The 15134-nt window shown below is 37.5% G+C and overlaps 1 protein-coding gene across 4 annotated transcripts in view; it reads right to left on the bottom strand.

Annotated features, from left to right (window-relative positions):
* Window positions 1-404: 404 nt before the first annotated feature.
* The window catches only part of qki2 (QKI, KH domain containing, RNA binding 2), a 34169-nt gene continuing 19439 nt past the window's right edge, over window positions 405-15134 (bottom strand). Inside the window, exons 5-9 of one of the 4 annotated variants that reach the window (XM_057825978.1) lie at window positions 14442-14529; window positions 13964-14248; window positions 13089-13112; window positions 9556-9633; window positions 405-6428 (exon numbers count right to left, since the gene is read on the bottom strand). In XM_057825978.1, the coding sequence (XP_057681961.1) occupies window positions 6406-6428; window positions 9556-9633; window positions 13089-13112; window positions 13964-14248; window positions 14442-14529 (498 nt within the window). In that variant the 3' untranslated portion in view covers window positions 405-6405. The other 3 variants (XM_057825979.1, XM_057825980.1, XM_057825981.1) reach the window with 3 other exon arrangements.

Raw genomic sequence — 15134 nt, 5'->3', positions numbered from 1 at the left:
ATTGGCTTAAGATCTGGCAGCCACTACTAACAGTCATGGTTGCTCAACTTCCCTTCATGCATTTGGGCGGAGCAAGAGACGATCTTTTTCTTAATATGCCTAATTGAACACAACGCAGAACATACTGTATACCATTTGCAGCCACCACTGACAGTCATGGTTGCCCAACTTCCCATCATGCATTTGGGCGGAACAGTTAAGCCGCTACAGTATCATTTAGTGAAAGCACAAAAGAAATAATATTCCTATCTCTCAAAAAAATAATTTTCACAAAAAGAAAAACGACGTGGCTGAAAACGGAAATATTAAGAGCGGTTTTAATATAAAATTACTATAACTTGTACTCAAATTTATCTTTTAAGAACTACAAGTCTTTCTATCCATGGATCCCTTTAACAGAAAGAATGTTAATAATGTTAATGCCACCGTGTGGATTTATTGTTATAATAAACAAATACAGTACTTATGTACAGTATGTTGAATGTTTATGTCCGTCTTGTGTCTTATCTTTCCATTCCAACAATAATTTACAGAAAAATATGGCATATTTTAGAGATGGTTTGGATTGCGATTACCGTATTGGCCCGAATATAAAACGGTATTTTTTGCATTGAAATAAGATTGAAAAAGAGGGGTCGTCTTATATTCGAGGTCTTATACCCATTCAGGACGCTAGATGATGCCAGATATCACTGAAGCGGTGTTCTGTTATGACAGATCTCAGCTACTCTCCCCATTAACGACGCTAGATGGCGCCAGATATCACTGAAGTGATGTTCTGTCATGAGAGATCTCAGCTTCTCTCAAGTTTAACCAGTTTGCATTATTTTATTGTAATGTTTTTCCTTATTTAGATTTGTTTCAAGACTACAGTTACAGTTAGACTTCACTTTGATGGTTAAATGCAGTTATTGCAATTTTGTTGTTTTATCACAATAGATTGGTTTATTTACATTTCAAAAACCAGAAGCCATTCATTTACGAATGTGATTGCACTTTGGTTTACATATTTAAATGTTCAGATATTAAGATTTGAATGAGGCAAAATAACACGCTTTTTCTCTCGAAAATATTGTTATAATCATTTGTTTCAGATGTACTGTAATTATTTTCTGTATTAAAATTAATTTGGTGTTCAAAAAGCCTTTTTTCAAGCTTGAGTCTTGAAAAAGAGGGAGTCGTCTTATAATCAGGGCCGTCTTATATTCGGGCCAATACGGTAATTACGATTAATTAATTTTTGAGCTGTGATTAACTCGATTAAAAATTTTAATCGTTTGACAGCCCTACTCAAATTAAAATAAGCTAGCGTGGCTAATAGCAAGTCTTTTGTGTTTTTTAACAATGTAAACTGTCATGTCGACTAAGCATACCAACTTCCACATTTTTTGTGTGGTTGAAGCATCGCGGTAAAGATAGCTAATTTTTCCCTAAAATCTCAGCTTCACAAGATCATAGGTGCCCCCCATTGGCAGGAAAGCATATGTACATGCAATATTACTGCCCCGCCACTCCCATTTCCTTCAAATATGTCCGTCTGTTGTTGTGGGAGTCGCACTACTCGCTGTGATCCTCCGCAGATGTTTCAGAGCTAGCTTGCGCAATCAATTTCCCTTATATTCCCTCGACATTTAGCCCTCCAAACCTGACACCCCCACCTATTTTCTCCCCCTCCTTGTTATACATGTGCATGCCTCTCAGAAACCATGGCGAGCTGGGTGTGTTTTCTTCCCTTATTGCACAAATATGTGTAATGCTCTCTTCAAGTGGGAGACAGGATGGAGAGAAGACAGAGAAAAGGGGGAAGTGGGACGGAACATCTCGTGGCCTTTTCCCCGCATTTCATCTAAAGGGCTGTGTGTGCGTTTTTTGTGTGTGAAAAGGCCTTGTTTTTGGTGATTAGTATGCAGAAAGGAAGCCAATTTGCATAATTAAGTGCTAAAGAGAGAGTGAGAGAAGCAACAAAGTTGGTTAGTTTTTACATCAAAGAGTTTAATGATTACGTTACTCCCTCTCACAATGTTAAAAGACTTCATCATTGCCGTGTCCATCTTTTTACGCATATATTTAAAAAGATTCACCTTCAAAAAAAGCATATCGACAAATACAATTAAAGTGGTTAAACACAGAAAAGTTTAGTACAGCCTATACAGTGGCCGCTGTAGGGCAGATTAATATGGAACCACATTGTTAATAGTCAAAAAAGAAATAAAAGGCACAAGAGGCAAGCTGTCGCGCTCATCTCCGACGCTCCAGTTAACACACAAAACATTTCCAGTATTTCAGGGCACACTTGAATAGATATATATAGTAAGGCATCATCTCTGAAAAGGTCATTTAATGTACAAAATAGCATATAAAAATACATACAAACTCGTTACAGGTGTTGTTTCGTAGCAAGGCCTCGGTTGGCTGTGTTGCATGTGCTCATTTGTATATATGACATAAAATATATGACAGTGTTCCATAAAAAGACATCCTATAGATCAGTGCTTGACTCATTAGAGGCCATTGACGGCGATAGACGTCCAATCCAATCCATTTGAAATAGCCTCCCAGTTCAAATGGATTGGACGTCTATCAATGGCACTTTTACATGATCATTCACCACCGTTATTGGTAGTGAATGGGTTAATACTGTTTCGGCACTTCTGTTTGGCAGTAAAATAAAAAGAGGTCATTTGTGATAATAAAATGTAATACTGTTGATTTTTTTGTCTGTTTTTAAAGGCACTTTTTAAAAAGTTATTGTGTAAGTTTCTCTCCACTTGAGTGCAGTTGGCATTTAGGCCCGCATGTTGACTCACAGGCTTGCGCAAGAATCATCCCGATGCTTGATTTGATGACTACTATACTTTGGCCTTTTTGGAGTTCACTTTCTCTTTTTGCAGTAAGAGAGAATGCATATTTTTGGACTATAAGTCGCACTTTTATTCATAGTTTAGAAGCGGAGTTGAAGTTAAATTTAATGTACAGGTGTCAAACCCGCGGCCCAGATCTGGCTTATTACATCATTTTTTGTGTTGTTTACCGTCAACAATGAAGAACTACTTTTTCGTGACGATTATATGACGATCTAAAAATGTGGCTTGGCAAACTAGAACATAACGAGATGAATGCCAGTTTTTGTCTGACCACACAGAGACGAAAATGCGGCATCGTTTTTGTCGTATGTTCTCAGCTTGTGACATTTTCATATCGTATGTGGAGTGCGTAAGCTTGCATCGTAGCAGTGTTTGGGTCATGTCACTCATGTGAGATGTGCTGCACTTCTCCCTCTTCACCGGAGTTTAGGATACATCTCAGGCTAAGCTGCGCTCCATCTTGCTTGTTTACAAACACGGTAAAATTTTTTTTACTGATCTTGCCAAGATAAGAAATGTTGCTTTAGCCTTTAAAGGTCTGTTCTCAGTGATCATCAGGCACTAAATATAACTCCTAGCATTAGCGTAGCATTCGCGATAGTGTTAGAATCAGCGTCAGAATGGCGTGCGTCCTCATAAAACACTTGCCAGTCTAAAGCAGAACCACTTGGCTTCTCTGGTCAGTAAGTCTAGACTGTTAAACGCTTGGACAACTTTTATTCACATACATTTAGTGGCTTCTAGGTAGGTTTAATTGAAAATCATGTAGTGCTTTTGCTGCTGGGTGAGTAGTATCATCACAAAGTTGGCATTGTCCTTGTACGATATGTGCTTGTCTGCCTATGTTAATTCCAAATTGTTGGAAACCTTTATATAATTTTGGACTTAAACTAAATTTTACAGACGAAAAATTTTGAGAAACTGTCGACTAAAACTAAAGGAAATTTGTATCATATTTTGTCGACAAAAATTAGACGAAGACGAAAACATTTTGAAATGACTAAAATATGACTAAGAGTATTAAGTATTTTCGTCCAAATACTAAGACAAAAATTAAAAGGGCTGCCAAATACTACACAGTCCATCAAATTCATTTTTTGCCAAAGTGCCTAAATTGTTGTCTTCTTCTCACTTCAGATTTCGCATTTTTTCTTACCGATCCTCAATTTAAAACAAATTATATAATTTTTGAATGCATGCGCGATTTTCATTTGAAGTGAGCCGCAAACATATACGGCTCATTTAATTGGGTATGCCAGACGCAAGTACAATCATCATAACATACGGCTTCATAAAATATTGACAGCTCAGATTCGACCTTCACTGCCTTCAAGAGAGGGCCATCCCACAATCCGCTTCAGTTATTCGCAGTCGGTCGCAGCGACACATGCAGTGATCCAACGCTGGATTTATGTTGAAAAAGTACGAAAGCTGTACCGCTTACAAACAGGAAGGATTGCCTCAGGAGTGATTTGTTCGAGGATTTAAGGTAATTATTATATTTTTCGTTTTTTTCACAAGAATTTTCAACGTAAAAAGCTTTTGTTCTAAGGCTGCCGCCACATTGTCTAACAGACTAGCATCACTCTTTGACATATTTACGTAAAATAAATGCTAACTGCATGTTTTTTTTTTTTTTTTTGCTTTTAACCAATAATCTAGACTGTTTTACGTCCACATGTATAAAGAATTCAGGGATTTAAGCAATTATTCACAAGAATATTCACCGGAAAAGCTCTGTTTACATATGGCGGCCGCCACATTGACTGACAGACTAGCATTGTACTTCGACATATTTACATAAAATAAATGCTAACTGCACGTTTTTTTTGTTGTTGTTGTTTTTTTTAAAACCAATAATCTAGACTGTTTTACGTCCACATGTATAAAGAATTCAGGGATTTAAGCAATTATTCACAAGAATATTCACCGGAAAAGCTCTGTTTACATATGGCGGCCGCCACATTGACTGACAGACTAGCATTGTACTTCGACATATTTACATAAAATAAATGCTAACTGCACGTTTTTGTTGTTGTTGTTGTTTTTTTTTAAACCAAGAATCGAGACTGTTTTATGTCCATATCTATAAAGAATTCCGTTTTTTAAGCAATTATTCACAAGAATATTCACCGGAAAAGCTCTGTTTACATATGGCGGTCGCCACATTGACTGACAGACTAGCGTTGTACTTTGACATATTTACGTAAAATAAACGCTAACTGCACTTTTTTTTTTTGCTTTTAACCAAAAATCGAGACTGTTTTACGTCCATATCTATAAAGAATTCAGGGATTTAAGCATTTATTTACAAGAATTTTCAATGGAAAAGCTCTGTTTACATATGGTGCCCGCCATATTGACCGACAGACTAGCATCGTACTTTGACATATTTATGTAAAATAAATGCTAACTGCACTTTTTTTTTTTTTTCCCTTTTAACCACGAAGTGAGACTGTTTTACGTCCATATCTATAAAAAATTAAGGGATTTAAGCATTAATTTAATTTCAACGAAAAAAGCTCTTTGTCTGTGATTCGACTCGGTCAGCTTGGATGGCCGCGGCAACAATGCAGGCCCCCTTTTAATCGGCCCCGCGTCCCGTGTCCCGTCAATATCATTATAAAGTCTGTGATCATAATATCACAATATTTGAAAAAAACTGATTTTCACACGTTTGTTATAAACGTCAAATGTGATGGCCAAGCTTTATGGGTATATCTAGCTAGCTTTGGTTCCTAAAAAATGTTTAAAAAAAAAAAACGTTTGTTTTTTTATCAATCTTTAAACAATAAAAATTTGACAAATATTGCTGAATATATTGCAATGAGTATTGCGGTATGCCTTTGCCATATTGGGTTAGCTTTAAGTTGCAATATCCAGTCCTGGTTAAGAAAACACCTATTCAGCCTGAAGTTTTCCTTTCAATTGCTATTACTTTTATGTAATATAATCCAGTCCTAATTATGTTTTTTTTCTCTTCCTTTTGCATTTTTTGGCTGGTGCGACTTATAGTCCAAAAATTACAGTACTTCGAGTGGTGATGGTAAGGGCTAGCACAAAATTCAATAAGGCACTCTTTAAAACGTCAGTGACATTTAAAGAAATCAGGAAAATTGGGATCGTTGTTAACTCATTGTGTTTGCATTTGGTTGTTCGCAGAGCTTAACAGAAGGACATATTCAACTCTTAGGACGGTTTGGATGCTGGATGAGTACAATTAGCATCTTCGGTAGTTGAGTTAGAAAGAAGAGTAGTAATTATTGCATATGCAGGAGCTTGTTGGGGACCCCCACAATGGCGGCGGTGATATGCGAGAGGAAGGCACGTGGGCTAAAAGTTCGATGGCAGCGGTCCCTGCAGGGTTATCGCCGCCGCGGCCGTTGTCCGCTGCTGGTTAGACGGAAGGGTCGCTTCCCGGCGCCGGCTTCTGGTTGGCTGAGCCGGGGTAGGGGTGGGCGGGATGGGGGCGCGGAGGGGATAAGGGGTGGGGCTTGGCCAATGAGACGGGTTGGGGGCTCATCAATGGGTGGAAAAGGTGTCATGGGTTAGTTGCCGTGGCAGCTAGAGTTAGACGGGACACAGACAGACCAGGAAAGGAAACGGAACAAAAAAAAGAGGGCACACAGAAGGGGACATAAAAGAAAAACAAAAGATAGAAAAGAGATTAGTTTCAGCTAGTGGCGTCAGGATGACAAAAAGGCAGATTTTTTAAAAATTTTTATTTCTACAGTGGTTGCACACGGCGCGAGGGGCGGATGTTTGGCTGCCCCCAGCGTCATGTGACCGCCGCTACCGTGACGCTACTCATGCTAACAGACGGAGAAACCATGAAGCGGTGAAGGAGACGTTGTGATTACCCAAAACGCATACAACAGTCATGACTTCGCATGCGTATATCACCCGTCATTGGGGATGGCGAATAGAAGATTTTCTTGAAAATACCCTTTTTATCTTGATATTTCATTTCTTTATTTGATTAGGACAAGGCAGATTGATTAATACATTAGTAAAGGAAAAAAACTTAACTATGCGTGAGTTAGCATTGTTGCTTAATATACATTTTACTTTAATAAGATACTAACATTTTTTCAACCCTCAAATCTTTCTTTTTCCCTGAAAAAAATCTTCCTACATATTCTTCCTAAAATAATATTTTTCAAAAATATGACTTATCAAATCCATAATTTTTTTTCTTAATTTATATAAATAATTTAATTTGAAAAAAATTACAACAACAAAAATGAAAAGCACAAGGATGATTGAAAATATACATTTTTGACACCTTTATATATTCTTTCATTTAAAAAAAAAAGTCTTATTTCCCCAAAAAATAAAAATTAGGGGAGAATATCATGTGTTTTTCTAAATATTTTGTCGAAAAATATGATATCATGAACTTTTCTAAGTATTTTGTCTAAAGAAATATGGTTTTACAGAAAATATATGACTACTACGAGAACTACTATCAATAAGATATACATTTTAAAAATGTTTTTGGTCTTGAAATTAGTTTTTCTTGAAGAAGAAAAAAAGAAAAATGATGAAAAAAAAAGTTTTTTTAAAAACTTTTTTTCCTCTGAAACTTTTTTTCTCTTCGTGTAATTTTATAAATTCTCAAAAAGACCAAATATTCCTCGAGAACATTTATTGCCTAACAATATACAACCTTTTTGTGAAAATACTGTATGTTTTGCCTTCATCCATCAATTTTCTGTAAAATTACTTTGTCAATACAAAATAAACACAAGAATAATTGAAAATATACATTTTTGCCACCTTTATATATTGTCTTTCATTTTTAAAAAAAAAAGCCTTATTTCCCCCCAAAATAAATATTAGGGGAGAATATCATGTGTTTTTCTAAATATTTTGTCTGAAAAATATGATATTATGTACTTTTCTAAGTATTTTGTCAACAAAAAAAAAATGGTTTTACAGGAAAAATATGACTACTACTACTACTAGTATCAATAATATACACATTTTAAAATTGTTTTTGGTCTTGAAATTAGTTTTTCTTGAAGAAAAAAAATGAAAAATGGTTAAAAAAAGATTTTTTTCTTTTTTTTTTTTTCTCTAAAAGTTTTTTTTCTCTTTGTGTAATTTTATAAATTCTCAATTATTGCCTAACAATATACCGTGCAACCTTTTTGTGAAAATTAAGTTTTGCCTTCATCCATCAATTTTCTGTAAAATTACTTTGTCCATACAAAATAAACACAATATATTTGAACAATTGCAATTTCTTTTTTCCTCCTCAAGATTTTGGCATGCACTTTATGTATTGTCGCCGTGTGCACTTTGGGTAATCACCGACATGGTTTCATGTGCGTGAGAGCGTGACCCTCTCGCTGTAAGTAGCTAGTTTTGCAAGTGAGGCTGACTGATTATTATTATCATTATGAATTACGCTTAGCTCCGTTGGCTAGGAAGTATTAGCAGAGCGGCTAACGGCTACTGTGAGCAGAGAGGTGCCATAGTAAGAGACAGCAATGAGATGTTAAAAGATGGTGATTTGTTTGCTTTCTACAGGAAACAAATTCAACGTAGACAGTCTAACTACAAGAATTTAGAGTCTTTAGGTTGTCTTTGGAAGATTTATTTTGTTCTCAATCGTCGTCTTTATTGCCTTTTAGTGTTTTTTTTTTTGTTTGTTTTGTACAACAAGGAGCACCACTGCTCACACACAAACATATTGCAGCTAGCTAGTCCATGTCTATATTGCATAAAACAATCATGAGGCCTGTGCATTGAGAAGGTCACCTCATCTTTAAAAACAACAATAAAATCAAAAACAAAACAAAAACACACACACGAGAGCAACAACGCCGCCTTCCAGGGAACAGTAGGAGCTACACACTCGGAATAGAAGTTTTACATGGAGACACTTCATCTATAAAAAGCATACCGTAAAAATGAAAATATACAAACTAAAAACAAAAAAAAACTACAAATACTTTCAAGCGATTTTGTTCCATTAGCTTCATATAAGCATTTTGAAATCCCTATATACAAATGTATTTTGTCTTTCTCTTGCAGCTAAATACATGGCAACAGCACCACTCTGGCTAGGAAATATAATATGAAAGATGTAAACAGTCCCAATGATAAAGTCCAGTGGGCGACTGATAAGACCACAAACAACAATATTTCATACAAAAAAAAAAAAAGGGCTCCGAACACAGACTTCAGTAGTCATCACACGCTGTGTTTTAGTAGTAAAAGGAGAATAATAAGTGGCGTGTAGTCATCGGGCAAAACACTTTGATCAATCACAACAAAGTGCGGGAACTAGTGGAATGAAATCGGGTATAAATAAAATGTTCCCATAGGACGTCCTGGGTGAAAAAGAAGTAGCAGATTAAAAAAAAAAAAAAAAAAACATTAAAACGAGGACTCCCAAGTCCAGAAGTCACAAGGAAGGGAGTCACATGAATGGAGTGATCCACTCTAATTGAGAGTGGCCGCTCGCATTATCGAACAAGAGATAAGCGCATCCTCATCCCCTCCTGACATGGCTCCTCACCAAAAAGTTACTTTTACTGCAACAAGACTGTTTTCACATTTTTACATCGATCTGGGCATGCCATGCTAAGACGCACACACAAATACTGGTCCCTTGGTCTGCATGCACACACACACCTATACACGCACACATACACATAAAGTGGCTGGTAAGCTAACTAACCTCTGTCTGTGGTCACTACCCTTTGGTAAGGATGGATTCTCTTGTCTTGGCGGCGTACCTTAGAGGTCATGGCACCTGCTAACAAGCGCGACGACGTTGGCCAAAACAGAACACAGAAGGTTACTCATCAGCAAAGACACATCAGACGACGTGAGCGGCCACTTCCGGAAGATTTAAAAAACGTGCACAAAACTGAGGGTGGGAGGGTGCCGGGTGGGGGTACGGGGTTAGATTTAACCCTCCTGTTATGCTGCGGGTCAATTTTAGCCTGTTTTAACCCTCCTGTTAGGTTGGTCAATTTGAATTTAAAAAAAAATATTATTTAAGATTTAAAGGGAACCTCAGACTTAAAGATTTCTGGGCTCTAATAAGCCACAATTGTTCTCTTTTACTAAAATATGTTATTAGAAACACTTATATTATTGCCATTGATTTAAAAATTGATAATATTTAGTACATGTTTTGACCTAGGGAGGGCGCCATGTTTTACATGCATGGGTGTGATGATGCGGTTGGGCTGGACTGGGAGATTAGCTGTGCTAGCTAGCAAGCGAAGCTAGTATGACGACTGGCATGATCTTGTCACATTTTGCTGCTGGTCAGATTGTTTTGTTACAGAGCTGTGGGATGAGTTACCGACGTCGTACCTGCAGCCGATTCCAGCTCATCAGCAGTGTCTTTAAACCAATCCTAGGCGGCTTGCCCAGATATTGACTTGCTGCCATTTGACAGTTTGTATATCCCTTCTTTGCTAGTTGCATCATTACCTTATTTTTTTGTTTGTCTGCCTCTCATCGCAGTTTTCCCATGGTGTTTTTTTCATTTTAATTGATCACGACCTACTGTCACGGACCCTTTTTTGTGTCTCCCTTTTCGCGATTAGGTGTTTTTTTGTGTGTTCAATAAACCCTTTTACGCAATCCCTATGTTATTGTTGTCTGCTTGCTGTCTGAAGTGAGCCACGTTTTCTAATTCCGTGGTCAAGCCAGCCGCACTTTCTTTTTAGTTGCGTTTCCCTTTCAGGTTCAGACACAGACAACGCCTCTGGGTTGCGATTGCTTTAGGAGGAAAATCATTACTCTAACGCAGTACTTCTCAAATAGTGGCATGTGAACTGGGGGAACATACTTTTTTGCCGTACTTGAATAAAGTGTAATTGCACATCCACTCAGTGGGTGGCAGTGGCGCCCTCATTTTCAGAGTGTGCGCAGTATTTTTTTAACCAAACAAGAGCACACAGCAAATAGATATGAAATACGATGTGGAAGTATGGCAGTGCCGCTTAGTGACATCACCGGCCAGAGTGCATTGTGTCATCAACAACAATGGCGACCTACTCGTTAAACTAATTTTTCAAATTTTATAAAAACGAAAACATTAATAAGGGTTTGAATATCAAATTAATATAACTCATACTAACATTTATATTTTAAGAACTACAAGTCTTTCTGTCCGTGGTTCCCTTTTACTAACTAGATTTTAAGTTCATTTTATTCCCTTTTTTCTGTCAAGAATCAGGAAAAAATATGAATGGTATTTTTTTAAATTACATTTTATGTTGATTAACCTGAGCAGGTCAAAATTTTCCATGAACAATGTTGAAAAGAAACGCCACGAGAGTTTAAAAAAAAAAAAAATCTACAAAATTGATTTGAAAATAATAGAAAATTGAAAAAAATCTTACGCAGCCCTTACTTTTCTACTTTTAAATGAATTTAAATAATGATATTTATCATAAGGGATGTCCCGATCGCTTATTTTTGCACCCAAATTCGAGTCCCAGTGTTCTGCAATTTCTTACTACTTGGCGAAACGTCCTACACAATGCTCCAATGCATCCGTACGCAAGCGTACATCGGTTAAAAACTGCGAGTACTCACTATTTTTGTTTTTATTGAGTTTTTTTAATCACCTTTTCATTGCCTCAAAAATACTTTTTGGATGTATTTCCTTTTCATACTTTTAACCACTGTGTTTTCTTAAAAAGCAGTGTTGATCTATTGACAACATTAGACACGAAGCGTATTTAAACCATTCTTATTTGATATAACCACATTTAAGTATTTTCTTAAGGCATTTTTTTAGGATGTTCTGCCTGTATGCATCCAAACAAAAGAAGTTGAAAGCGCACGGTAGTACTTTGGGTGTCAAATTTGCCTCGTGTAGACGTTTTGCCGATGTAGAACATTTTGGCAGAACATTGGTCTGATACAAAAAAAAAAAAAAAAAAAGTTCGAAACACATTACAATACTATAATGTGTACAGGATAAGAGGATAAAAGGTATATATTTTTGCTTTTTTTGCCAATGCCATTGTATTTCAGTTTTATTTTCTTACTTTTTAAGCCCTTAAATTTTTTTTTTTTTTTTAATTAGTGTTTTGTTTTTGTTTTTTTATTAAAAAAACGATTTTTCACCCGATTTTCATACCCTGAAAAATGGCGCGTTCAGCCCGAATTTCGATCACGTTATTATTTGCATCGTATTTTTTGTGATTAAACCTAAAATGGTCAACATTCCCTCATAAAATAGTTGGAAAAAATATTTAGAATTTAATGATTACGATATATCTGCTCGTCTCATTTTTGTCATTTTTTCTCATTTATTTCAAATGTTAGTTGAATTTTTCTTTTATCCCAGACAATAGTTATAGGTTGTCCATCACAGAATACAGAGACTCTCTGATGAAGGCGGAAGTGTTCGCTGAAACATGTAGGTAATTAAAACAACCTATATCTATTGTCTGTGATAAAAGAAAAATTCAACTAATCTATAAGTGTAGACAAAATGAACCCCGATACAAATACAGTATTTCAAATGTTCTTTTTTTTGTTTTTTTTTTTAACTTTGCAAAAATAACTTCCCTCCCATAAAGGGAGAGCGCAGAAATGGCTAAATCCTTGCAAAAATACTCGTTATTCTCTAGGTTTCACCTCAATTTAAATCAACATCATAAGTGATAAGTCTTTGTACAGAACAGGAGGGTTAAGTCATTTTAAGAGGACAGAATCTTGTTGTGTTGTGGTCTTCTGTTCTCTAAATATTAATCCAAACCACTACTTTCTATTAAAAAAGCTTTGCTAGTAGCTTCAAAATCACGCTTATGAGGCACTGGAATCTTAAAATAGCTTCATTTTTTTTAAAACCATATATTAAATCACAAACTGTCCGCGCTAGAACATCTACACTAGAAAAAAATGTTAAAATTACAAGCGGAACTATTTCTTTAAAAAAAATAAAATAAAAGGTTAGAGTTGAAGGCATCACACCACCACGCTAGTCATCTACTAGAAGGTCACGAGCGAGAAGAAGCCATGGACACTCGACTGTAGCGCGAGGAATGCGTCGGGCTACAGTGTAAGCAAGCTGTGTGCCTTTGCTCCCTAGCATACTGTAAGTATTTAGGGGCGGGGTAGGGGTGTCGGTTCTGAAAGGGGAGGGTTTTTAAAGGGAGGGGCGGGGTCTCTGCAAGCCAGTCCGTGTGCGCTAAGACGGAGAGCTAATCGCTTAGCCTTTGGTTGGGAAAGCCATACCTGCGAAAACACAGGACGAAGGGACTATTAACCCGACGGTGAGCCTATGCATGCGGGATAGAAATCGGACGGATGTATTACGAGAGCTGGACACCGATGGCTGCAGGCAATCGTTTTTTATCTTCATGTATCAGTGCCGTTGACGGCTGGGACGGCCATTTTGGAGTCAAAATGAATTGGATGTCTTGCACCGTCAATGGTAGCCAATGAGTTAGATTGTGTGACACTTAATGCAGGGGATTCCAGAGCTTCTGTGGCAAGAGTGAAGCTGAAACAAATTCACTGCCATTGACTAGTGGTGTAAAGCAACAATTTCACGATAAATTCTTTGGACCAGGCGGTATTTGATGATATTACAAAGTCTGGACTGATTCAATTCCACGGCCTTCAATCGATTTAATAACATATTATGTTCCATTTCATCTAGAGCAATAAAAAAAATGCTAAGAAATTTTGACGTTTTTGACAATTTTGTTGACTGTTCAATTGTTCTTTGATGATTTTGATTGGTGTTTTGTGTTTTGCTTGATATTTATTCGATTGTTTTAACCAATTGATGTATCAATCTAGATCGATGTATTGTTACACCTATAAATTGACGGTGCTCGATGTGCAATCCATTTTGACTGGGAGGGTTGAAACCGATCATTGGCTGACAGTTCTTTAAGTCAAAATCGATAGTATCTCTAGCTGTGAATGGCACTGAATATTAATCTGAAACGTCTAATACCACCAGTAGTTAGCATCTGTAAACCTAAAGTTTACAACCGTCCTACATTGAATTTTTGGTTTGGTGCCTTTAAAGCCAAGTATCCAGGTCTCATAATACATCCATTGTCCATCTAGGAACATGATGACCCGTAGCGATTATTTACCTAATACGCCGGTTGAGTCGATGGGGTATTCCAATATGGATGGCGTCAGTGTGTAAGGGTACTCATAAGGCGTGTAGATGATCCCCGACTCGGGTCCTTGCTGCACCAGCGCTGGATGCGGGTTTCCGCCCGGCACCAGGGCGGAGCTCTGGATTTGACGGATCAGAGGCATGATGGTCGGCGTGGTAACGGGGGCGGGGTTGCGCAGGGTCGGCGGCAGGACGGGCGTGGGGCCGGTGATGATACGAGGGGCCTGCGGGGTGCCGAGCGGGAACCCGGCGGTGGCTGCGGGACACACAGAAGACACACAATGACTGTGTGTGCGCACCCACATAAGCGGATACACAATGGACAGGGGACGAAGAAGGGACAAACAGTCTATGTTACAAGGAACAGAGGCATTGTTTGTTTATACAGTGGTCTCCTGTGCAAAGACCCCCCTCATGCGCCCCCTCCTATCCTGTATTGTGATCCTTACGTGTCTTGACATTGGCGTCTCTGTAGGTTCCATTGAGGATGGCCAGCTCCATCAGCTGCATTTTCTTCAAGTTGTCCTCGCCTTCAGCCTACACAAACAGGCATGCAATCGCTATCAATGTCAACGTCAAGGTCGCGTAAAGCAAGGAAACGCTCGGAAGTATAATGAACTCTTGGCACTGCACATGGTTGTTTATTCAAATAGTGTTACTGTATGCAAAGGTGGAATATATGTGAATCCCTTGCCATAATGTGAAAATGTTACCTTATTGTTTGCACTCAATACCAAAGTATCGTCAAAGCATCAGATTATATTATCATTTTCTTTAATGACTATCCATCTTTGACTGTCTACAGTATATGTTGTTACACCATTTGTCATTAAATATAAAGTAAGTTGCCTGTTGTAATTAGAAAAAAAAAGAAAATGTATTTTAAAAATTTGACTGGTATCGTTCATTCCCAACCCTCCCAGTCAAAATGGTTTGTTTGTCTATTGCCATTATTGGTCATGAACATGTCGGGCATGTAACACGGTGCCAGAGTAGGAGTGGGAACCTCTTGGCACCTCACGATACGATACGATTTGTGATACAAAGCGCACGATAACGATGATCTCACGATATGGCGATACAGTGGTTATCGATATATTGGTCAGGAAATCGTGCTACAAAACAACTAATAAACAGGAAAA

This window comes from Corythoichthys intestinalis, chromosome 21 (assembly GCF_030265065.1).
Source record: "Corythoichthys intestinalis isolate RoL2023-P3 chromosome 21, ASM3026506v1, whole genome shotgun sequence".
In the NCBI taxonomy this organism is placed as follows: Eukaryota; Metazoa; Chordata; class Actinopteri; order Syngnathiformes; family Syngnathidae; genus Corythoichthys; species Corythoichthys intestinalis.
Note: the sequence above shows the minus strand (reverse complement) of the source record. Positions and strands in the feature narration are given on the sequence as shown.